The sequence below is a fragment of the Panthera pardus genome, unplaced genomic scaffold (genome assembly GCF_024362965.1).
Source record: "Panthera pardus isolate Hobbes unplaced genomic scaffold, ASM2436296v1 HiC_scaffold_21, whole genome shotgun sequence".
Classification (NCBI taxonomy): Eukaryota; Metazoa; Chordata; class Mammalia; order Carnivora; family Felidae; genus Panthera; species Panthera pardus.
Window position 1 is genome coordinate 28,832,275 of NW_026526777.1, and position 24,998 is coordinate 28,857,272.

Below are 24,998 nucleotides of genomic sequence, written 5' to 3' on the forward strand. Positions count from 1 at the left end.
CCTGAGGTAGGGGATACTTCCTGAGGTAGGGCAAAGGGGATGGGACTGATGTGGCCGGGGGAAAGACAGGCTCAGAACTCACTGGGGAGGGCATGGAGGAAACGACCAACTCTTGGGATCAGGAGACTAGGTTCCCATTCTATTGACTGCATGACCTTGTCAAAGTCATTGTGCCCCTTTGGCTTACTCTCTTCTCTTACAGTGATTATAACACCAGCTTAATGGGCAAAAGGACTTTGGAACCGTAAAGCGCTTTGTCAAACCTAGCAAATCAGTTGGAGGCTTAGGACGGGTCCCCTGCCAGGCTGATCTAAAGTGGGACTGCAGAGCAATTTAAAAAGACGACATTTTCCTAGCCCCTTTCCCCCCCTCCCACCTGGGCTCTGGGAAGAAAGATTGGGTCGAAGAGACAGAGACCAAGAGGGTTGGAGCAGGCAGCAGTTTGCCCAGAGCTGTCCCTCAGTAGAGGGCGACACCACCCATTTTCCCACTATGGCTTCCTAAGTCAGCACCAAGCTGCCTGAGCAAATGGTTCTGAGGCAAGAAAGTGAGGGACAGTGGGAACGCAAGCTGGTGCAGCCACTCTGGAAAACAGTAGGGAGGTTCCTCAAAACACTAAAAATAGAACTACCCTAGACCCAGCAACTGCACTACTAGGCATTTATCCACGGGATACAGGTGTGCTGTTTCGAAGGGACACATGCACCCCCATGTTTATAGCAGCACTATCCACAATAGCCAAAGTATGGAAAGAGCCCAAATGTCCGTCGATGGATGAACGGATAAAGAAGATGTGGTATAGATATGCAGTGGAGTATTACATGGCAATCAAAAAGAATGAAATCTTGCCCTTCGCAACTACGTGGATGGAACTGGAGGCTATTATGCTAAGTGAAGTAAGTCAGTCAGAGAAAGACAAACATCATATGACTTCACTCATAGGAGGACTTTAAGAGACAAAACAGATGAACGTAAGGGAAGGGAAACAAAAATCATATAAAAACAGGGAGGGGGACAAAACAGAAGAGACTCATAAATATGGAGAAAAAACTGAGGGTGGCTGGAGGGGGTGTGGGAGGGGGGATGGGCTAAATGGGGGAGGGGCCCTAAGGAATCTACTCCTGAAATCAGGGTTGCACTATATGCTAACTAATTTGGATGTCAAGTTAAAATAATAATAAAATAAAATAAAATAAAATAAAATAAAATAAAATAAAATAAAATAAAGTAAAGTAAAGTAAAGTAAAATAAAATAAAAAAAGAAAGTGAGGGACAGGAGAGAGCAGAGGGGGTGTCTCTAGAAACAAAGCTTGTTCCAGGAGGGGTAGGCCCCAGATGGAGCCACACACTAGGGACTGCAAAGCCCTAAGAACTCTTTTTTTTTTTAAGTTTATTTTTTTAGTAAGCTCTACACCCAACATGGGGCTTGAACTCACGACCCTGAGATCAAGACTTGCATACTCTTCCAACTGACCCGGCCAGGCACCCCAAGAACTCTTTGCCAGAACGTGCCAGCTGTCAGATTATCTGCCCACCCCATCCCCAACCTCCCTCTCTCTAGCTTCCTGCCTGTCTCCTTAGACTCTAAAGAACCCTGTGCCTGAGTCTCATGGTTCACCCCCTCTCCTAGCACTAATCATCACAGCCTGCCTGGTGTGAGAGGTATTTGTGTACATGTCTGCCTCCCCCACCAGCACTGGAGCTTTCTGCATGCAGCACCGTGTCTCTCACCACCTTGCATGGAGCATCTGGGTCAGTAAAATGGATTTGGAGGCCCAAGCGCTATACACGGGGCCTGTACCCTGTATGACCCTTGGGTCCTGATAGTGTCCCCAGAACTCTGCCTTCCATAATCCTAGGGCTGGACTGAGATGCCACAAACTCTGCAAGGACAGGGATCATAACTAAGAGGATGTGCTTACCACAGTACCAAGAACACAGAGTTCTCAAGCAGAGGGGTGTTTGGTAAGAAACATGGGCCCTTGGCTGGGCCTCGATTGATACGGAGAAAGATGGAGATTCTGCCCTGAAAGAACTCGGTATCTAACAGGGAATACAAAAGAGACAATACAGATTTGGGAAAACAATCATCCTGACCCTGTGAAAAAGCAATGTCACATACACCAACACATTCATCACAGATAGGCAGACACAGGTCCCTGTACATTAATTACAGGGATGACAAGAGGGAGACTGAACCCTGGAGAGCAGGAACCCTGGCTGTCTCATTCACTGCTGTAATCCCAAAGTCCGGTACTTCCTTAGCAGGTGCTGGATACCTGTGAGTGTAACAATAAGAGACTGCTGGCAGGCAGGACAGGTGGAGGAGGTGGTGAAGGCTTTCTAGAATACTAAGCAGTATAAGTAAGGAAAGGGTTCAGATCAAGAGAGCAGGAAGCAGGAGGTTGTCCAGGCTCACGCCCTGAGGCCTCAAAGGAGCTGAGGAAAGGGGCTGGGTGCGAAAATTTACCAGAAGGTCCAGAGGGCACATGCAGACCGGCCTCGGAGTCTGTGTCTAGCGCTTAGGAAACTCGGGGGTGGAACCAAGGCTTGTGATTTCAGATAGGAAATGACAAGCAATAAAGATCTGGTTCAAGGGACTTAGGCGGTATCATGTCAGAACTTGCCCCGGGCACAGAGAGTGCCCAAAGGAGGAAGCCAGTCTTGAAATTTTCTCTCTGGGCACACGTGAGGTACTCGTGCTCATGCCCAAACACAAGATCCCAGCTCAAGGAAGGGACTGAGCCTGATCGATGGTGCCAAATCTCTGGATAACCACGCCCTTTCTTCCCCCTCCCGCGGGCCACCTTGAATGAAACAGCAAACAATCCATCGCTTTTAAAGTCCTCATCCTTGGGGCGCCTGGGTGGCTCAGTCGGTTAAGCGGCCGACTTCGGCTCAGGTCATGATCTCGCGGTCCATGAGTTCAAGCCCCGCATCGGGCTCTGTGCTGACAGCTCGGAGCCTGGAGCCTGTTTCAGATTCTGTGTCTCCCTCTCTCTGACCCTCCCCTGTTCATGCTCTGTCTGTCTCTCTCTCTCTCAAAAATAAATAAACGTTAAAAAATAAATAAATAAATAAATAAATAAATAAATAAAGTCCTCATCCTCACTCCGAGGTCAATTCCCTAATTTTCAGGACACATACCTAATTCACAGGGGAACCTCACCTTTCCTAAAAATAGCAATTCAAGAATCTGGGGACACTTGTTCTCTGATTGACCAGGTTACAGTAGCCCTTGCTTGTTGTCTCTAGGTTCTTTCCCTGCACATAGAATCATCTCTTTAGCGGACAAGGAGAGAGTGACTGGTTGCCATCGGACCAAAGAAACATTATTTTGGCTGTGGTCCGTTCCACCCAGTGCATCCTGCTGCAGGCAAACTTGACACGTTCTCCCCGAGGTTCATTTGGCCTCTGTCTCTGGTAGGTTTGTAGCTTTGCTCCTGGAAAATTAATCTTCAGGACTGCCATGAAGCGCTTTCCCACTTGTTGCTCTGTCACCTGCACGTCCTTGTCCCCAGAGGCCCACTGCCCCTGATCCTCCTTTCTTCCAGTCATCTTCCACCCTCTCTGGTTCCTGTATTCCAGCCTGGTCTGATCCTCCTCTTTATTCCTCTGTGTTCCTGTGCCTCCTCTCGAGGGATATCCTGTGCCCCAAACCCCAAGTCCTTTCTTTTCCTTCAATAAGCAGCTCCTGAAACTCTGCCTCCTTCAAGAAGATTGTCCAGAAGTGAGGCGCTTGCCCCCCTCCGCCCTCCCCTCTAACTCACTCCTGCATGAGAGGCCACCTGTCAGCTTATGAGATAGAAAACACCTTCCATGCTCATCTCATGAGTTAATTCAGTGCTAATCCCCTTGAGTGCTAGTCCTCTCTCATCCGCCTGGTACTGCTCATCTTCCCGCCGCCACTCTCTAAAGGGCAGGGCCATGGCCATGTGGTAGCCTCTTTAAATAGCCATCTTGGGATTAAGCAACGAACTTCGGCTCAGGTCATGATCTCACGGTTCATGGATTCGAGCCCCGCATCAGGCTCTGTGCTGACAGCTCAGAGCCTGAATCTTGCTTCAGATTCTGTCTCTCTCTCTCTCTCGCTCTCTCTGCCCCTCCCCCCACTCACGCTCTTTCTCACTCTCAAAAATAAATAAAATATTCCTTAAAAATTAAAAAAAAAATGTCACCTTGGCATCTTGGAACTTTCAGACGCTCCCTAATGCGACCTTTCCCTCTATCTGGTTCTTTTTTGATTCCTTTCACATCCCTTGAGTTTCCCACCATCCTCTACTGCAGTGGGAGCCTCTGCTGCCGTGGCAACAGCCATTCCAGCATCAGTCGATAAAGCCAATATGTGCAGAATGTTTCCTAGAGTGATTCCTAAAAAGAGAGGGACCTGCCCTGTCACACCATCCCCAAACCCGCCCCGAGCCCCTCCCACTCTGCCATTTCCTCTTTCCCCAGCTGCAGAACAGATAGGCTGGCGATGGTCCGATGAGAGAGATCCTATGTGATGAGGGAGAGGCCTGGCTGGGCAGGAAGTGGGTATTGGTGATGTCAGTGCCCTGTGGAGGGCAACTGGATCCTGCCCAGTCTCCAAAGAGGAGGTGGGAAAAGAGGCTGGTTTGGAATCATGAAAGTCCCCAGGTCCCAGCTCCCCAGAAGCACTCGCCATCCCACTCCTCTATCTCCAAAGGTAATGGCAGTTTCTGTGATGGGGTGGGATGAGTGATTTGACCACATGTGTTGACCAAGAACTTAAAGCAATCTGGGGAATGAAGATATAGGCAGACAGCCAAGGAAAGGCTTGCTGTGTGATTTTACATTCTCACACCATGTGCCGGGAAACAGATGCAATCCAGGTTGTCTGTGGGGGGTCTCCTACCCATTGGACTGGGGAGAGAGGAGAGAAGAAGGTAGAAAGAAGAGCTTAGGCTGCCTCTGCCGTGCTGACCTTGAAAGGTGACCTTGGGAGAAGAGGGGATCTGAGGGAGGGGATAGTGGGCAGGTGAGTCCACACGTGGCTCCCCCAAGGGCCCAGTCAGAGCAGGGAGGAGGGAAGAGTTTTCTTGATATGAGCTCACAGTCATGATCTGGAGAGCAAAGGCTAGGCGCCTAGTCACATGGCTCTGCAAGCCTAGCCCACCCACCTGGGGCCAGGCCAACAGAGTGACAAGCACCCTCTTTAAGTCTTCCCTGCTCAGATCCCTGGGATAAGGTTGTTTTCATCACCTCCCTAGCAGATTCCAATACCGATGTCTCTGTGGAAAGTCCTCCAGCATTGCTCCTCACCTCCTTCTGCCCTTTTCTCTGCCGTGTCACCCCCCTACGTCATTTCACCCATCAGTAGGGACCTCCGGGACGCTCAAAATGTGCACAAGGCCAGGCTGGAGGCTGCTGGCCTAGCTGATGCTCAGCACAGTCTTGTCTGCGTCCAGAGAACCAGCTCCCCATTGCTCACCTCCTGTTCAGTGCCTTCCATATGCCAGCCATGAGGAGTGGTGGAGGACAGACCCAAATGCCTGCCCTCGTGGAACTCCCATTCTAAGGGAGACACAGGCATAAATTAGACAGCAATGTTAGCTACTGCAAAGTTCTTAGGAATAAAACAAAGCAGGAAGGGGAATATGAAATATCCAGGAGCAGGGGTTGAATTTTCGATATGATGGCCAAAGAAGACTTCAGTAAGAAGGTGACATTTGAGTAAAACTCTGAAGGAAGAGAAGGAGCAATTTATATGGCTATCTGGGGGAGGAATGTCCAGGCAGAGGGAACAGCCCAAGCAAATGCCCTGTGGGAGAACGCGCCTGGCCCATCAGAACGACTGCAAGGAGACCAGCGTGGCTGGAAAGGAAGGAGGGGACCGTGACAGGCAGTGAGGTCCGAGATGTAACTGGAGGGCAGTGCGTGGAGGGCCTTCTAGGTCATTACGAGGACGTGGCATTTTACTCTGAGTAGGATGGAGAGTCACTGGCAGGTTTGGAGCAGAGGGGTGACATGACCTGGCTTCCCCCGTCAAAAGGGTCACTTTGGCTGCTGTGCTGGGCCCATGGGCAAAAGCAGTCACAACAACCGAGGTGAGAGAGGACAGTGGCTTGGAAGTGGGTGGTGACTCTGGTTATATTTTGAAGCCATTAGCATTTGCTGATAGACCGGGAGTGGGTGTGTGGGACTGGTAGGAATTGAACTTATCCCAAGGATTTTGGCCCGGACAATCCTAAGACTGGACTTGCCATCAATCACAAGGGAAGACTTTAGAAGCAGCCGGTTTTAGGAAAAGGATTGGAGTCTTCTGTTCTCCCTGGCCCTTCCCGAGGCCAGATGGAACCTCTAGGACGCCTTCTCCGACCCTCTCCACACAGTTCGCCGCAGCCACTTTAATAACTTCCTAACCTCCAGCGCCAACGTTTTTTCTTCGCTCATTTGTGTTTCCCAAGGGTCCATCTTTGGTTGGGTCTACTGATGATGGATTTTTTCTCAAAACCCATCACAGCTCTTTGCACATAGTGGGCTCTCAGAAATAGCTCGAAGATGACGACTGATTAAGTGAATGAATGCGTGACTCAGAACAGATGTGTGGGGGATTGTAAACAGCGGTGACCTCTCAATACCCTGTGGTGAGAGACACTGCAGCTGGTATGCTGGAATGGGAACCAGGCCCTGGGATGATGGCCCGGCAGCGTCTTTTCTTCCTTCTCTGCAGCCCTTGGGCCACAGGGAGGCCAGCAGACCCTCTCTTTGCCCCTTCAAGGGAAGCTCCGATTCTTCAGGGGAATGACCTTGGGACATAGCACAACTGAGGCCCTCTCCTTCCCGACATCTCTACCTCTGCTCTACTCGGAGGCATGGGGAGAATTTTGCTACACCTCTGGGAGACAGAGGCAAGAGTAGACCAGGTGTCCTCAGAGCCCAGGCTCCCCAACACATGTGACAGTCCCCACTGGAATTTGAGATCCACCCTTCACTGCCATCTGCAGAAGAAAAGGGCCAGTAGGCATAGTGGTCCAACCTGGATGTGCCAGCTTACTCACACCTCCAAGGTCCTAATCCAGGAAGCCTTCCCAGATTGATCCACTTGCCTCCTCCCAGCCTGGGCGCTACCTTTGCTTTGCCAAGGCATTGGTAGTTGTGCCATTTCTATAGATCCTGCAAGGCCCTGGCTTGGCCTCTCTGGTCCCCAGGAAGCTCTCTGAGCCCAAGGGTTGGAAATTTTTCTTCTGGGCCACAAGGCCAGGAGTGTAAGCTCGGAAGAGATTTGCTATTTGCCTGCCTGTTGGAGAAAGTGAGGCGCAGCAAACCAAAGGCTGGGAGTGGAGCCACAGGCCTTAGTCTACCCTCTGGCCTATCTCAGGGAGAGAGAGCTTCTAGGAGGGTAGAAAGGCTGAGATTCTAAACTGTAGAGTTCCTCAGCATTCACAGCAGCCTGGATGCATCTCCCATAAGCCTCTATGGCAACAGGATGGGGATGCAGCAGGCAGGAGCCTACCTGTTCTGTGAAACGGGAGGGGCAGACAGTAGGCCCTGGGAAGTCACCTCTTATCATACAAGGAAACAGGACCCGAGCGTGAAGCCCAGTGTGCCCGGTTGCAGGACAGGGCTCTCCAAGGCTGAAACCTGGTGGTCTAGAGGCCAATGAGGACCTCACACAGCACTCAAGGCCTTCGCCACTCTGGCTCCACTGCCTGGTAACCTTGCCTTTTCATGCTCTCCTGCCTGCCGTCTGGTCCAGTACTAGTCCCACCCCTGCTCCCTGTAACCTGGAAGCCCACTGAACCTGAGGTCTTCATGGGGGTCTAGGAGTGCAGCCACATTAAAACTGGCCCACAGAATCCTGGGAGTGGGGACAAGGTCAAAGGATTACTCCCGTGGTGATCTACAGCACCACCTGTCCCTTGATAGTTCACCTCATGACCTTTGTCCTGAGGTCACTTCCAGTGGACTTGGCAATACCAAAAAGTCCAGGATCCCTGTGGAACCTCCCTATTCTCAAGTCTTGGGGGTCCCGATTCTCTTCTTGACTTGCTGGGTGGTCTTAAGAGAAAGCTTACATTCCCCATGTAATGAAATGTGTTCTCATTGGTCACGTAAGAAATTAGGTGGAAAAGCTCTACTCCCTCTGCTCATGGCCTTAGAGCAGGGGAAGGCCGAAGGAAAGCACCTAAGCTAGAGTACTCTGAAATGGCACTCATTTAAATTTTTTTAAATGTCTGTTTATTTTTGAGAGAGAGACAGAGACAGAGTGCGAGCAGGGGAGGGGCAGAGAGAGAGGGAGACACAGAATCCGAAGCGGGCTCCAGGCTCCGAGCTGTCAGCACAGAGCCCGACACGGGGCTCGAACTTATGAACTGTGAGATCATGACCTAAGTCGAAGTCGGAGACTTAACTGACTGAGCCACCGGGGCGCCCCTAAAATTGCATTCATTTAAAATTAGATCCCTGTGCTCCTCGGGCTAATAAAGAGACCGCGATAAGAAGTCTTAGATGTTTCCCACATGTGTTTGGCTTTGTATGTCGCCATGGCAATCGTCCCAGACACATCCATTGGGGTGTTCATTGCACACTGGGCTCCAGATGAGCTCTGCAACACCCAGGTACATTGCCCTTAGACCAGGACCAGCCCAGATCAGTTGTCATGGCAACCTCAGGCCTGTGAGGGGGAACACCAGGCAGGCGAAGAGGAGGGTAGACTGTATATGTGCAGCTGTGCCCATGTGTTGTCTGAAGACACCCGAATTGCCTGTGTGCATGTATCCTGTTATGTGGGCAAACCTAGAATCAAATCCGACCCGCCCATGCACAGTAGATTGTTTTAAGGTCATTGAATCACAACGCTGAGTGGAACCTCAAAGATAATTTACTCTATGTTCTGCTTTAGAGCAGAACTGACCCATTTGTAATAAATCCTATTACCTCACTATAGGCCAAGGAAACCCAAAAACCTGATGAGAGAAACACGTAAGGTCCGAACCGAGGTTGTCTGGCCAACGCCATGATGATATCACCCCTGAAGATCAGAGCGTCTTAATCTGTGTTCACAAACCAGATTCAGAAGGTGCATAAAACCAATCATCAAATATGAGTTTTGTGTTGTGACTATGTCCCTTTGCCTGGGCAGCCATATCATAATGCTAACCAGGTTCTGAAAGAGGTTCTTGATGCCAAAAAGTTTTTAAAAAACCCCAACAACTGTAGGAGTAGGGAGAAACCTTTGCCCACCTGACCCAGAACCAGCTGGGGAACATTGTCACCACCTTGGAGAGAAAGCCACTCCCGTTTCATGGCTGTACGCGCTTTCAGTTGGCACCTCTGTGGTTTATCAGAATTTTTGTTAGGCTTTTAAACGAGAAATTAAACAGAGGAATGCTATGGATGCATATTTCATTGAATTTTAATAGAATAATCACTGGCAATTACTTAGCTTATAAAAATTGCTCTGCAAATGTTAAGAATATTCATTCACGTGATGGGTGGGAGTTTCAAAGCATGATGAGAACTTTGCCTTTCACACAGCCTGATTTCATCACAAGGAGCTTACCACCACTGTGCTTCTTCCTGCCTCCATGGAAACCCAGATTCTCAGGCAGGAAGGATGCCCTGGGCTCCTTGGGTCAAGCTCCTACCCCTGTGCCAGTCTTTATGTGAACACGAGGGCTGCCCTCCCTCCGCTTCTAAAGGGGCAGAGCCCTCCTCCAGCTGGGAAGTTCTCTTATCTATGTGACCTCGATCATTCTCACCACACTTATTTCCTTTTCCAGCCCTCTGTGGATGTGGAATGATTTTCTGGAGAGAAGGAACGACTGAGACTAACCCTTTCTCTGTCCTGTCGCCCTCCCCCCAAAGGGCTTGGGGATGACCCCACACACACTGACCTTCCCTCTGCCCTGACTTTTTAATTATCTTCAGCTCTCTCTGAAGCACAGGACTCCCACAACCCGGGAGCCACACACAGGCAGGCGGGTTTTTGATTTCTTCCGCCTCTTAAAGGACTCAGGACGAGGAATATTATGACTGGGGTAATTCTCAGCACTTAATCTTCCCGTTATTGTGTCTGTGTCGCCTCACTCTCTTCAACTGCCTCTCCCAGAGCTCCTTCCGTGTAAGCCTGCTGGGCAACCTTATTGTGGGGGGGGAAGTCTCTCAGTAGGAGACCCTAATCCTCTTATCAAGGGGATGGGGAGGCATATGGGGAGGGGTGGAGACGCTGTGTTCCTGTGTTCCGGTTTCTGTCCATTCAGTGGTGCCAGGGGGAGGGACTAAAGCCCTGGGCCTTCCCAGGGAGACCCTGTTTCTGGGAAGTTATGAAGAACATTGGCCAGCCTTTGCTTAAAGGGGTGGGACAAAGACCTGCGAAGCCAAGGCTTTAGGGCAACACTGAAGTGGGGTTTCTCCGGATTGGTCATGGAAGTTTCCATCCACTGGTTCAAGGAAGGGCAGTCCTGGAAGTTTAGCAAATGGTTCAGGGTCCTTCCTCCTCCCAGGGCTGAAATGTCTAGCAGCCCCACAGCTCCTGGGCTAACACTTTCGAGTGGTTGTGGGGTAGTCGGATCCGGAGAGATTCCTAGTCACCAGGCCGACCTCCCCCGAGTTAGTATCCTTATCCTCAGGACCTTCCTGTGGCCCGCAAGCACACGGAGAGCTAACAAATGGCCAGGAATTCTCAGGAAGAACTAAAGCAGTTCAGCTCAGTTGGGAGAGTTGAATCTCCAGAAACCTGCAGGAGGAAGCTGAGTCTAGGTCAGACAGGTACGGAGGTATAGGGGTAATTCTCTAGGAGAACCACGAGGGAAAGTTTCCCACCTTCCTCTTCTATTCATCTACTCCAGCACTGAAGATTTGGGGTGAAGCGGGCGGCCCACAGACTGCTGCTGTTTGTATTCTCATGGGGTGCCATGAAGCCAGAGTTCTGGCCTGGCTTCTTTGGGATGTCTTTGGGATGGGAGACATATTCCAGACTTGGGGCTTCTTCAGGGCCATCATGCAGATCACATACAGCTGCACAGGCTGTACACTGCACCGTTCCAGACTGCTACATACTAAGCTCCACAAGGGCAGAGGTCTTTGCCTGTTTTGTCCATGGATATACCTCAAGTGTCTAGAGCAGTGCCTGGTGCATTGTAAGTGGTTATCCCACTGCCTCTCCCAGCCTCCCTGGGGCACCTCGGGACTTGGCAGGGTCGTGGCATGTATGGCTACGAGCATGACCTCTGAAATCGAGCTCTCTGGGTTCCAATCCCAGTCAGACCACCTTAGGCACATCACATAGCCTTTCCTCATCTGTAAAGTGGGCATGTTAATAACAGCACTCCCCTCAATAACAAACAATACCAAACATGCGTTAAGCACTTACTGTTACTGGGTGCTCTTCTAAGCACTGTGCTTACACTGGTGTTAAGTCCTCACAAAACCCTAAGAAGAAGGTACTATCATCATCATGGAAGCACAGAGAAATTAAATAACTTACCCAAGGTTGCACAGTGCCAGTGGTAAAGCTGTGATACAAAGCTAGAGTTGTGCCAACTCTCATACAGTTTTTAGAAGGGTGGAAGGTGCTGGGGCACCTGGGCAGCTCAGTCGGTTAAATGTCCAACTCTTGGTTTCGGCTCAGGTCATGAGCTCAGGTTCGTGAGTTCGAGCCCCGCATCAGGCTCTGTGCTGACAATGCAGAGCCTGCTTCGCATTCTCTCTCTCCCTCTCTCTCTGCCCCGAACCTGCTCTCTCTTTCTTAAGATAAATAAGCTTGAAAAAGGAAAAAGAAGGACTGAACGTGCTTATTGGCAGTGCCTGATTCAGAGGAAGTCATAGCAAGTGTTAGCCACGGCTACACAATATTATTATTACCTCCCTTCCCAGCTCCTAGAAATCTACTTGGTCCCAGACGGCTACCCTGTTTATCCAAACAGGGCCTCCAGGGGCCCCTGAACTCCCGAGCCTCCTCCGGCCTACAGCAGCATGGAGCCGCCTGAGTCCTGCCAACATAGCTAATGCCATCTGCCCCTGAACTTGGTCTGTGTTTTCTAGTCAATTGTCTGCACGTCCTCTCTCCACGGATGGCTGGGACATCAGGCTCAGCTTAGCCCGAAAGTCCCCAGAGGGCAGGGAACATGGCGGTGTGAACTCAGCATGAAATGACACAGGTTTGGGATGACAGAGAAGCCAGTGACATCCCGGGGCTTGCTCACATTGAGGGGATGTCAGTAGGACTGTGGCTCACTGACCCCGTTTCCTTCCCCGTCATTTGGCGGAGGTTAAGGGAGAACGCGTCGAGCTTGAACAGTGTGCAGCCGACACAGGGAGTAAAGGCAGCAACGGGAAGGCAGGGGAGTAACACTAGCAGAGCATGACTTTTTGACAAGCCTGGATTCAAAACCTGGCACAGCCCCCTAGCTCTGTGTCCTCGGACGGGCGATTTCACGCAAACTCTCTGAGCTGGAGTTTCCTCATCTATAACACAGAACAAGAGTACCACCTACAAAGGGCTGTGTAAGGTGCTTATGAAGGACTTTATGTGAAGGATCCAGCACTGTGCTCTGCACACAGCAGGTGTTCAATAAATGGTAGGCCTTGTTACCATCTGGTCATTTGAGTGTTTGGGACATTGGAAGGCAGGGGTCCCGGCTTCAATTCACCTGCTAACTAACCAGGCAGTCTTGAGTCTTGAACAAGTCTGTTCCCTTCTGAGCCTCATCTCTTCCCACCGAAAATGAGGCCATATCTGGGTGATACATGAAGTTCATTAGAGTTCTGACTTCCTGTGTTCTTTGATTCCAAGTCATTCGTAGCCCTGGGGTACTTGGATTTGGCCTGAAGCTCCCAGAAGAGCCCAGTGGGCTTGCACCACTGTGCTGGAGCCACCTTTAAAAGCCCAGAACAAATTCCTCTCCCAGAGTCCAGTGACCAGACCTCTCCCCTGCCCTGGCGGAGGGCACACCAGGTTTGCAAGTTTTCTCAGAAGGGGACTCTATATCCCATCCCTAAATCCACACGAAAACATGAAAAACTTAATTATGGCTTAAAGATGGCGTCAGCTCAACAAGGGAGAGGAAAGGAGAAAAGCAAAACAACCCCAGCATAAGGCCAAACTCCACACTGCCCCTCCCATTCTATATATATCAACCCTTGTGTGAGAAGCAAGGCAGGGAGGAGGCTCTGGCTTGTTCCCCAATGACACATGCTATGATGAGAGAAGATCCCCTCATTATGTGTCCACTTAGCGCTCATTCAAACATGCCACAAAGTGGAAGTAATTAAGGAATCTGTGTCAACCTTGGGGCAACCTCTCCTAGTCCTCCTGCACACGGCCTCACACATGTGGGCACACAGAAATGTCAGCACTGGCTTCCCTTGGCTTTCCAAATTAAGATCTGATGGTGGCCTATGCAATGTTTTTGTGCTGACTGTTAGCAGATGGGACCAGCACAGGGCCCTGACCAGCACAGCCAGGTGAACCAGGACTGGGTTAGGGCACACACACCAACGCCCATGGGCTGGGGGCAGAACACCTTCGGGACATAGGAAGGCCAACCCCAACACCGCTGTTTGGTACCGAGTCATCATGGGAAATTCTCTTCCTGTTCTACAGAGCTTATTCCACCTCGTTTGGATTTTATCGCCAGGCAGCAGAGGTAAGAAAGTAGTATGAGGCTGAGAAAGGTCTTACCCTTTTCCTGCTCCCCTCAAGGCTTGTGTGTCCGCAACCCCCCCCCCCCCCCGCCCCCGCAGATGCCTGGGTGCCAGAAAGGACCATATTGGGAAGAGGGCAGAGAAAGGCTGCTTGCTCCTCCTCAGCCGGCAAGAAACAGGCCCACAGAGGGTAGATGATTCCATAACCACTGACTTTCGATTCCTTCCTCACTCACTCAATTCACCATTTCACCAAACACTGACCAGCAGGCACGGTGCTACGTCATGGGGAACAAGATGGGCTCACAAACAAGAAGGACATCTGAACCACAAAAGAAAGCAGACCGGCCCCTTGTCGTCTACAAATCGATATGGGAATCACAGGATCGATAACTGAAATGACTGGGCTGGGTTCTGTGAATGACACCGATATAGGATATGGCACTCTATTCTCCAAGGCACCCAAGTATCCTTCTACAAATTGGACAGCATAACCCCGGCGTTTTCCTCATGCTGCAGGGCCTCGTCAGGGAAGGACTGACTGGGCTGTCCTATTGACTCCTACAAGGTCAGGTCACCGGGTCACTGGGGATGCCAACAGATCCTGTGGGTCAGGCTCACTGGAGCAAATCCCTAGACTATGAACGCCTTGAAAACAGGTCAAAGTCGTATTCATCTTTATACATAAATGCCATTTTAAATTTTTAAGTTATTTATTTATTTTTTTAAAAAATTGGGGCACCTGGGTGGCTCAGTCGGCTAAGCATCTGACTTCAGCTCAGGTCATGATCTCGCAGTTCATGGGTTCAAGCCCTGCATCAGGCTCTGTGCTGACAGCTCAGAGCCTGGAGCTGCTTCAGATTCTGTGTGTGTGTCTCTCTCTCTGCCCCTCCCTGTTCATGCTCTGCCTCTCTCTCTCTCAAAAATAAATAATAAATCCTTAAAAATTTTTAAAAAATACAGGCTCCATGCCCAATGTGGGGCTTGAACTCACAACCCCAAGACCGAGAATGGCATGCTCTACCGACTGAACCAGCCAGGTGCCCCTTATTCATCTTCTACCTTTGGGTTGAGCACGGTGTTTGGCACAAGACAAACACTCACTGATGGTTTGTTGGTTGAATGAAAGGAGAAATGAATGAATGAGTCACCACATGCTAGGAGTGAAGTTCAAAGGTAGGGGAGCAGGGCATAAAACGGAAGCCTTCCATTATCTCTCATCTCATCTGTTTTCTTCAGGCTTGAGTACAGGCTCCCCTACAAAGCACAGGCAGACCCCAAATCTTTCCTTCCATCCAACCCTTCAAAGAGCTTGGTATATCGTTGGCCGAGATGGGTCACCATGACGACCAGCCAGTGCAGGGCAGAAGCCGTGCAGTGAACCTTGTTCCTCTTCCCCAGGAGCCTTGGAGGAAGCAAGGGTTTCTCACTTTCTTTATCGCCTCCAGAGGCTCATTGGCACCCCACCCCGCAGTGGAACCCAAACCAGCTAGCTGGGAAGGATGGTCTTCCGGCTGACAAGCCTGGGGGACTCCTAAAGCCAGTCTGCAGCAGACGCTAAACGTGAAAGTCCTCTCACCAACTCATCAGATAATAATTAGGACCGAGTGCCTGGTTAGGTGGAGATCATTAGCCTCCAACAACGTGGCATACACATAAGGAAGCCATTACACTAACAAAACTGCAAATGTAAAAATAGAGCTCCACATAGTTTCCTGGTTACCACATTCTAATTCTGATGGTTTTTCAGTGCCAGTGAAATTTGGTTTCCTTTGTCCCCCGCCATGCCCTGGTTCCTCTGCGCGTGTACTTGTTGTGGGAGGCAATGGCTTACTTTCTAGATGCCCAGTCTCTACCCCCGTAAACCTCTACAAGTCTTGCCATGGAGTGCGTGTTGCTGCTCTGTTTTCAGGGTCACAGTGGTCCCAAGACCACTGCTGGGGCCCAGGCCAGCAGAAGCCTCAAAAGGGCCCAGCCCCCAGCCAAGAGGAACACCCAACCACAACCATACAGGGGACAAAGAAGGCAGAAATGGCACATCCAATGACAAGGGTCAGGCTGTGTTCTATGCCCCAGCTTTGCCCACCAGAGCAAAACACCAAGACGAAGCTAAGACAAACTCTCTGGACAATCCCAGGTTTGCCAAAAGCAAGCTCATTCTCTTCCTGGGGCAAGCAAAGGATAGGTAGAGCCGGTGCCCGGCAGGATGGAGTCTCCTGTATCTCTCGTGTGCACCACAGTCACCCTCTGGGTATTTCTTAAATGTTGCAAGAAAATCAGCACACACACCCAAATGCTGCGGAGAGTTTAGATTCTGACCAATGTAGTGCCTGACAGGCATTCACCCATCCATTCATTCACCAGTCACTCATTCAGAGACACCTGCTGAGCACCTGCCGTGGGCCAGAGGCCAGACTGGGGATGCACCTGGGAACAAGCAGTGTCTCTGCGCTTACAGAATATCACTGTATCCGACTTTCAGGGGTCTTCTTGGTGAGTCTCACATTCTGGCTCCTGAGGCTCAGTCACCAGGACTACAAGCATCAGGTGACTATAGGTCACTATGTTGTGACTATAGGGTGCCACAGGAAAGATGATATGTGTGGGAGCGGCCTGTGAAAAGTGGTCCCGGGAGAGGAAGCAGTCGTCAGGCAGTTAGCCAAATGGCTCTGGACACCATCGCTGGTTCCCAGGACACCTTCGCTGTTCATCTGGGCTTTGCTTGGAACCTGGCTCTTGCGTCTCAGTCTCCCAGCTGTTACTTTTTTGTCAGGCCCTCGGTGGCTCCCGAAACTGACCCCTGGATAAACAGGGCACCCACTGGCCGCTTTCCTAGCCTGACTCTGAAGTGCTGCTTGATTTGATGGACCAACCCTGGGTTGAGTCAAGCATGGCAGAAACTCAAAGTGCAATTCACAGGTTGACGTCTCATGGTTAAGAGAGGGACCTGTTTAGCAAAGTCACTTCTTCCACATGGGCAGTGGGGAGACATCTAGTCCAGTGGCCTCTCCACCCCCAAGAGGAAGTCTTTCCCCCAGAACACTTACCTGTGTAGGAGAAGCTCTCCTCAGTCCCACCAGGGGGGCCAGAATAGCCATCGAGGGCCCAGCTAGCCTGGGGGACGGGACCAGGTTCCTGGTCTGTCTGAAGCCTGTGGGACAGAGAACGGGTGGTCACTCATAGCAGGGGTTCTCCTGGCCTCAAAGCTTCTCCAAGGAGCTAAGGAAATCCCCTTGGAGCTCGGATCTTCTCCTCTGCTGTGCCCTGCACCCCTCTGGGCTGGACCCTCCCTGGCAGGCACGCACACGTGTGCACTCCAGCACGCAGCACGCCTTGGGCAAACTTTGACCAGTGGTAGGGGTTCTGGGGGGGGGGGGAACTCCAGAGGGCACGGGGATGCCCAATGCCAGTCACCCTTTGGTATTCCACCCATTCCCAGGAACACAAATCACCCACAGGACAGAGGAAACCCAGGCCTCGGGTCCTTCCTCCTGCTGCGATCCCTGCCTTCGGGCCATGCCTGCATTATAGCCATGCACACACAGAGGGAAGAGCTCCCTCTGAAGCTGAGGTCACTGACTCCTTATGAGAGCTCAGGGGGCACACAGGCCTCCTTGGGCTTGCTCACAACCCGGGGAAAGATGGAGGGGTAGGCTTAGTTGAGGTCACAATGACTCCAGGAGGATAAGTTCATGCTGGGCCAGTGTGGCAGCAGGAAGGAAGGGTGAGGTCTCCGGGCACCAGCTCCCAAGTGCATGCAGACTTCTGAGCACAACCCTAACTGTACAATCGCTCCCAGGAACAAAGGCTGTGGGAGCTTTTATTATAGGCAATTACCCTGGGCTCTCAGAGCTGGCCCGCCCACCCGTCCGCCCGCTGTCTCCAGCTAAATGGACCCTTTGGCAGCTTGGTAGGAGGGGGAGGGGTGAGCTGTACACGCAGGAGGGGAAGTTGACGGCTGGTCCTGGGGACGGGGGCTGGGTCAGGGGACCCTGTGAGTCTCCAGTGCGACTGAAATTTCATCTTCCTCTCTCCAGTTTTTCCTTTTTTCAACCTAGATGGCTGGGCCTCTGGGCTCAGCTCTGTTGTTAACTTGCTGTGCAATGCAGAGCAAATCTTTTCTCTCTCTGGGTCCCGCTTCCATCATGGGACAGAAGAGATGACCTCCAAGGCCCAGATCAGTCTGACAGTCCAGGGTTGTGTGAGGTGTTTGCTGCCCCTGAATGGCTCTTTCTAAGCCATGCAGGCAGTATTGAGTTCTTGTGTGTGTGCAGGCCCCTAAGGTGGGTGCTTGCAATAGAGCTGGGTGGGGGTACTCCGAGAAAGCAGGAGACCTCATCTTGTCCTGGGGACTGCTCAGTATGATGGGGTCACTCACCACGTACTACCATCAGTTCAATGTCAGCCTGATGTTTGAGTATTATGGGGATAAAGAAAAGCTGAAGTCGCTTGGTTTCCTGGAAGAAATGAGTATAGATCTGGGGTTTTGAAGGAATGCAACACACTGCTGAGAAAGTAATAGGACATTCAACTGGGGAGAGGGAATTCTATACAGTGTGTACATGTTTCACTGAATAGCATTGTATATGTAGAGCTAGGCACCGCCTGACCCAGAGCAGGTAGGCAGTAACTAGCGTTAGGAATACAAATAGTTTGAGGTGCCTGGGTGGCTCAGTCGGTTAAGCGTCCCTGGCTCAGTCGGTTAAGCGTCCGACTTCGGCTCAGGTCATGATCTCGCGCTCTGTGAGTTCGAGCCCCGCGTCGGGCTCTGTGCTGACAGCCTGGAGCCTGCTTCGGGTTCTGTGTCTCCCTCTCTCTCTGGCCGTCCCCCTGGTCATGCTCTGTCTCTCTCTGTCTCAAAAATAAATAAACCTTAAGGAAATACAAATAGTTTGGGGCACCTGCGTGGCTCAGTTGGATAAGCATCCAACCGAGGTCATGATCTCACAGTTCGTGAGTTCGAGTTCTGCGTCTGTGCTGAGAGCTCAGAGCCTGGATCCTGCTTCGGATTCTGTGTCTCCCTCTCTTCTCTGGCCCTCCCCCCACCCTCCCCCAGTCATGCTCTGTCTCTCTCTGTCTCAAAAATATACAAATAGTTTGGGGCGCCTGCATGGCTCAGTTGGATGAGCCTCCAACCGAGGTCATGATCTCACAGTTCACGAGTTCGAGTTCTGCATCTGTGCTGACAGCTCAGAGCCTGGAGCCTACTTCAGATTCTGTGTCTCCTCCTCTCTCTCTCTGCCCTCCCCCTCTCTGCCCTCCCTCACTCACACTCTGTCCACTCTCTCTCAAGTAAACATTTAAAAAAAAATACAAATAGTTTGCTCTCATGCTTGTTAGAGCTTGCACTGGCCCAGGAACACTGAGGAAGGCAGCCTCTATCGCTCTAACCTCAGTTGATTTCACACTTTCATCTCTGCCTGCCTCCATTCTCCCCACCCCCCACCCAAACTCAGCCAGGAACCCCAGTGTCTCTCCTCTGTCTCTCCTCACTTTCACTTTCCAGCCCAAATGGACAGTTTCATCTATGTTAGAAGTTGGCTAGAGGTTGAACCTGAGAGAAGAAAACCAGTAACCCTATCCTGACACCATTGCCTGTACCCTCCTAACTGAAGTCTGATCAGAGGAGGGAAGGAGAGAACTGTTAGAAAAGGAAAACACCCGGCAGTTGGAAAAAGGCAGCAACAGGGTGGTGATCCTTTAGGCGGCCTTTTTCCAGGAGAGCAGAGGAGAAGGAGGTTGAAGACCTGAGGAAACCTGAGGGAACCTGAGAGAACCACAAGTATGAGACCAGAGGATCTGGAGAGCAGACTGAGAGGCATTTATGCCTTTTCTGGGTCCAGCTAGCAGGGGCAACCAGAGGGAGGCAGCGGCAGGTCAGAGAAGAGGCAGGAGATGAACTTCATTGGGAAGGGCCACACTCAGATCCTAGGAAAGAGATGGTTATGGGCAAGGAAAAAGATGGCTGATGGATTTGTTCCCTGGAGAAGCAGGTCAGGCAGGACAGGCTGGAGACGGGGAGAGGAGCATGACAACCTCTCTTCTGTGATCAGCTGGAGCTTTGCAGAAGGCCAAAGTAAAGGCTAAGGTGCTGGGGGGTGGGGGCAGGAAATTTCCATGAAGACAGGAGATCTGTGACTTCTAGGGAGCAAATGGCACCTCCTTGGCTATGAAACTTGCAAAGGTAGCCCAGCCTGGCCCTGGGCAGCAGCTCCAGGTCCCACGGGGCGTACCGGGCTCCCACCAGCCTGCTTGCGGCACATAGGGGTGCCTTCGTCCTAATCTTTCCTTGCCCAAACCATGACCCTCCCTACCACCCTAATCCAGGGCCAGGATTAGAGCAGGGTGTAGGAGGGAGCATGGTAAAGGACCGCCTCCTCTCCGGGGTTGGTACAACACATTTCCACTTCTGTTTCAAATGCAAACATGCAATAAATGTTTGTACATGTGCTGCCAAAGCGAGCATAACATGCAGTAAAGTGTTGCATTGGAATGTTCCAAGGAAGGAGTTCTGACCTCTTCGAAAAATGTCAGAGTCTAAATCTGCCAAGGGACTTGTAGGGTAGGTAATGTAAAATCTTAAACAATTTAATGCCTAGACACTTTTCCCAAAGATTGAATTCAAAATGAAGGAGATCAGGTAGGAGAAGAAAGTCAAAGAGTCACCAGGGAAACACTGTACTAATTGGGAAAAGGCCACGCGAAGGAAGGTCTGCCCTGCATTTTTGCTTCCTTGCGTTCTCTCATCAGCGGGAGAATCTACGTGGCGGGCACGAGGGACAGAAGTGAGGAGCTCCTTAGGAAAAGCCACACGGAGTGCTGCGTGGGCAGCCCTTCAGGCAGAAGAGATGCTCCGAGAGGCAGGGATCGCCCAGGTAAGAATGTCCTTTGATCGTGGAGTCAGCTAGAATGCCTGCCATGACGGGAAGCTCACTGCCTTATCAGTAATTTGTAAACCTCTCCAGTTGCTGGCAAGTTTTTCCCACTCACCTTCCAGTCTGTCTCAAACTGACTTCCAACCACCATGATGCTCAGTGCTCTGGAGCTGCACCAGGTAAATCTAAGTTATCTTACAACGTGACAGCTCTTCAAATATTTGAGAACAGCTCTCAGAGCCTCTCGCGAAGCCTTCCTTTTCCAAAGTAAACTGCCTCGGTTCCTTTCACCATTCTTCTCACACCTTTTTTGGATCCTGCACCAACCTGTCCGTCTTTCTCGAAATGTGTTTTTGCGCATCAGTGTCCTTTTAAAACGCGATGTCCCGAAGTGATACTCTAAAAGAGGCCTGACCACATGGTGAACAGAGTGGGAATATTGGCTTCCTTGTCCTGGACGCCGGACATCTACTGCTGAGGTGTAAGAGTGCCCAGAACTTTTCAGAGCCTGAGTCCCACTGTTGGCTCCTAATAAAAGTCAAAGCTCCTTGCAGTTTCCAGTGCCTCCCTCCAGACGCTCTGTCACCACAGAGATTCCCTGTGTCCCAGGAATGGTGTACCAACTTTTTTTTTTTAATTTTTTTTAACATTTATTTATTTTTGAGACAGAGAGAGACAGAGCATGAACAGGGGAGCGTCAGAGAGAGAGGGAGACACAGAATCCGAAACAGGCTCCAGGCTCCGAGCTGTCAGCACAGAGCCCGACACAGGGCTCGAACTCACGGACCGCGAGATCATGACCTGAGCCGAAGTCGGCCGCTTAACCGACTGAGCCACCCAGGCGCCCCTGTACCAACTTTTTAAACCCCAAATGGAAGTGGGTTTCTCCTCACACTAGCACAGAAAGAAAACCCAGAAAGTCAGGTTAGTCAGGGAGGTACTTAATTTGCATTTGAGCCTCTCTAAACCATGTGACGCTCAGTAATTAAAACTTGGTTTCCTTACAAATAACCCAGTGAAGAGATGGGCATAAAACATGAATAGACACTTCTCTCAAGAAGACATCCGGATGGCCAACAGGCACATGAAAAGATGCTCAACGTCGCTCCTCATCAGGGAAATACAAATCAAAACCACACTCAGATATCACCTCACGCCAGTCAGAGTGGCCAAAATGAACAAATCAGGAGACTACAGATGCTGGAGAGGATGTGGAGAAATGAGAACCCTCTTGCACTGTTAGTGGGAATGCAAACTGGTGCAGCCCCTCTGGAAAACAGTGTGGAGGTTCCTCAGAAAATTAAAAATAGACCTACCCTATGACCCAGCAATAGCACTGCTAGGAATTTACCCAAGGGACACAGGAGTACTGATGCATAGGGGCACTTGTACCCCAATGTTTATAGCAGCACTCTCAACAATAGCCAAATTATGGAAAGAGCCTAAATGTCCATCAACTGATGAATGGTTAAAGAAATTGTGGTTTATATACACAATGGAGTACTACGTGGCAATGAGAAAGAATGAAATATGGCCCTTTGTAGCAACGTGGATGGAACTGGAGAGTGTGATGCTAAGTGAAATAAGCCATCCAGAGAAAGACAGATACCATATGGTTTCACTCTTATGTGGATCCTGAGAAACTTAACAGAAACCCATGGGGGAGGGGAAGAAAAAAAAAGAAAAAGAAAAAGAGGTTAGAGTGGAAGAGAGCCAAAGCATAAGAGACTCTTAAAAACTGAGAACAAACTGAGGGTTGATGGGGGGTGGGAGGGAGGGGAGGGTGGGGGATGGGTATTGAGGAGGGCACCTTTTGGGATGAGCACTGGGTGTTATATGGAAACCAATTTGACAATAAACTTCATATATTGAAAAAAAAACTTGGTTTCCTTAATGTGGCCATTTTAGTAAAGTTATATATACATATATTTTAATTATTATTATTATTTTTAATGTTTGTTTATTTTTGAGAGATAGAGCATGAGCGGGGGAGGGGCAGAGAGGGAGGCAGACACAGAATCTGAAGCAGGCTCCAGGCTCCGAGCTGTCAGCACAGAGCCCGACGCGGGGCATGAACCCACAAGCCATGAGATCATGACCTGAGCTGAAGTCAGACGCTTAACCGACTGAGCCACCCAGGCGCCCCAGTAAAGTTATATTTTTATTTAAAAAGCGTGTGTACTAAGGGCACCTGGGTGGCTCAGTTGGTTAAGCCACCGACTCTTGGTTTCAACTCAAGTCATGATCTCACGATTCGTGGGTTTGAGCCCCACGTCAGGCTCTGTGCTGACAGTGTGGAGCCTGCTTGGGATTCTCTCTCTTTCCTTCCCCTGCTCTCTCTCTCTCTCTCTCTCTCACTCTTTCAAAACAAATAAACTTTAAAAAAAAAAGGGAAAAAAGAAAAAGAAGCATACGTACTTGATGGACATGTTTTCCTATGCACTCAAGTCGCCATGTCTGAAGAAAACTAGAGACTAATTTGTTGACCATGTTGTTATGAATGGGGGCTGGGCCAGCGCCAAAGGTGGCGACCCCTGTCTGACCATTTAGAAAGCAATACTGACTGTCCTTGGTAGGCCAGGCACGAGGTAAACAGTTATGTATAAAGAAATATGGTAAGTGGACAGAAAGAGACTGAGTGACAGACAGACAGATACAGAGTATTATGGGAGGGCCAAGAGGAACAGTTAGGACTTCACTCACTATGAACTGAAGGCACCATGCCCATGACAATGCAGTTAGTCTAACTCACAGTGGTGGCAAATATCCCAGATGAGCTGGGTGAGACTGACCTACCTACCTGCACCTCTAGCTGCTTAAGCATCCACAACACCCTAATCTACTGTCTCAGAGCCCAGGGAGATGGACATCTTGGGATGATACTCTCCTTATGATCCTGTTTGTTACAGAGTCCCCAGAGTTGAGGCCTCTGACAAAAACCTTGCTTAGATCCTGGTCCACCTTTTATGTCCCCAATCCTATCTCCACTCTCCCAACTCTTTGCCTCACTTCTTCTATACTCCAGGCCCCCTGGTCTCCACCAGCTACTCATCACCCAGGCTCCCTCCTCTTTGGACTTGCCACTGAATCCCAGCTCCATGCTTCCCTCCCTTCCTCCCCATCTGCCCCCCACCCCAGCTCACCTGTACTGGAAGGGGGCTACTGTGGCTGTGACTGGCTGACTCTGCTGATGGACCGAGGCGAAGCTGATGGCCCCTGGGGTGGGGGAGGGGCGCTTGCTCTGCACAGGGCTGCACACTGGGGAAGAAGCCCCTGATGCTGCCCCGGCATCAGGCTCCAAAGACTTCGAGACCCCTGGACTTTTGTAGTTTCCCGGGTGGTTAGGAGGTTTTCGACCTTCAGGAGCCCCTGGTATTTGAGTTTCTCCATGAGAGCTCATTCGGGAGGGGCTCCTGCCCCGGGTCTGGCGGACTGGAATCCCTTCCTGAGCCACCTTCTTCTTTCCCTGGGTGCCTTGTGTCTCCCCAGTTCTTCTGGACCCAGCCCGGCTGGAGAGGGCAGCTTTTGGGCTTGCCCTGGGACTGCTCCATGGGGAGCTGGAGAGGCCTTCACCACCCTCAGCTGACTCTCTCCCTGCCCCAGAAGTCTTGGGGGAGCCTCTCCCCCGAGAGGCCTTAGGAGAGGAGTTTCTGGAAGGGCCTCCTGCTTTGCCCAGTCTCGGGGAGGCCGAACGCTGGGGGCTCAGGGCCAGGCCAGCCTGGCGTGGCCGCAGCTGGGGAGAGGCACCCGGTGTATGAATCCTGGTCTGGGAAGCAGCTCGAGGCACAGGTATGGAGGAGGCATAGTGGGGCCGGCTGGCCGAGTTCACATTGGCCATCCCATTCATGGTTGGCAAGGTGGCAATGAGGACTACTGTCCTGCAGAGAGAGGAGAGAAAAGAAGATCGTTAGGCACCATCCTGAGTTTCCGTCCCTGAGGGTATAAAGATGATGATGAGGCCAGGGGAGGAGGCATCAGCATCCAGGCTGGACACTGGGACTCCTGGCTTCACATCCTGATTCAGTCAGTGCCTCCCTGCCTGACTCTAGACAAAAACCCCTTTACCTCCCCTCTCTCAAATGCTGCTGTGAGTCTCCTATGCAGACACATACGTGAAAGTGTTTTGGGAACTATGGTGCTCTCTACAAACGGAGTTAATTTGACTTCCCTTGCCTCTGTTGCCCTCCCCTGATAGGGGATAGACCCTTCCTTGTAGCCTGAGTCTACAAGGCACTGACCACGGTAAACCAACTTCCTTGTGCCGTCCGCCTTTGCTCTGCGTGTTCCTTCCACTTGCCACTTTATCTGACAAAAGTGCCCAGGATACCTCTCCAGCGGAGTGTAATCCTCCAGATCCCACTGGGCCCAAAGGCGGAGCAGCCGATCCCAATCCCCACCAATCATAAACTTGCAAACCTTCTCTGACCTCGGGCTCCTGCCACCTGGCTCATACTATTCACTGGTCCCCGTTGATGCCCATCTCTCCTGGTCCCTATCCACTGCCCCCACCCC

At 51.0% G+C, this 24,998-nt stretch overlaps 1 protein-coding gene across 7 annotated transcripts in view; it reads right to left on the bottom strand.

Moving 5' to 3' along the window:
* NAV1 (neuron navigator 1) overlaps window positions 1–24,998 on the bottom strand; it is a 247,045-nt gene that overhangs the window by 151,471 nt on the left and 70,576 nt on the right. For all 7 annotated transcript variants that reach the window (XM_053909067.1, XM_053909068.1, XM_053909072.1 and 4 more), the window contains 2 exons: window positions 23,630–24,364; window positions 16,659–16,762 (listed from right to left, as the gene is read on the bottom strand). In XM_053909067.1, coding sequence (XP_053765042.1) covers window positions 16,659–16,762; window positions 23,630–24,333 — 808 coding nt within the window. In that variant the 5' untranslated portion in view covers window positions 24,334–24,364. Of the gene's footprint in view, window positions 1–16,658; window positions 16,763–23,629; window positions 24,365–24,998 lie in introns of those variants that run through there.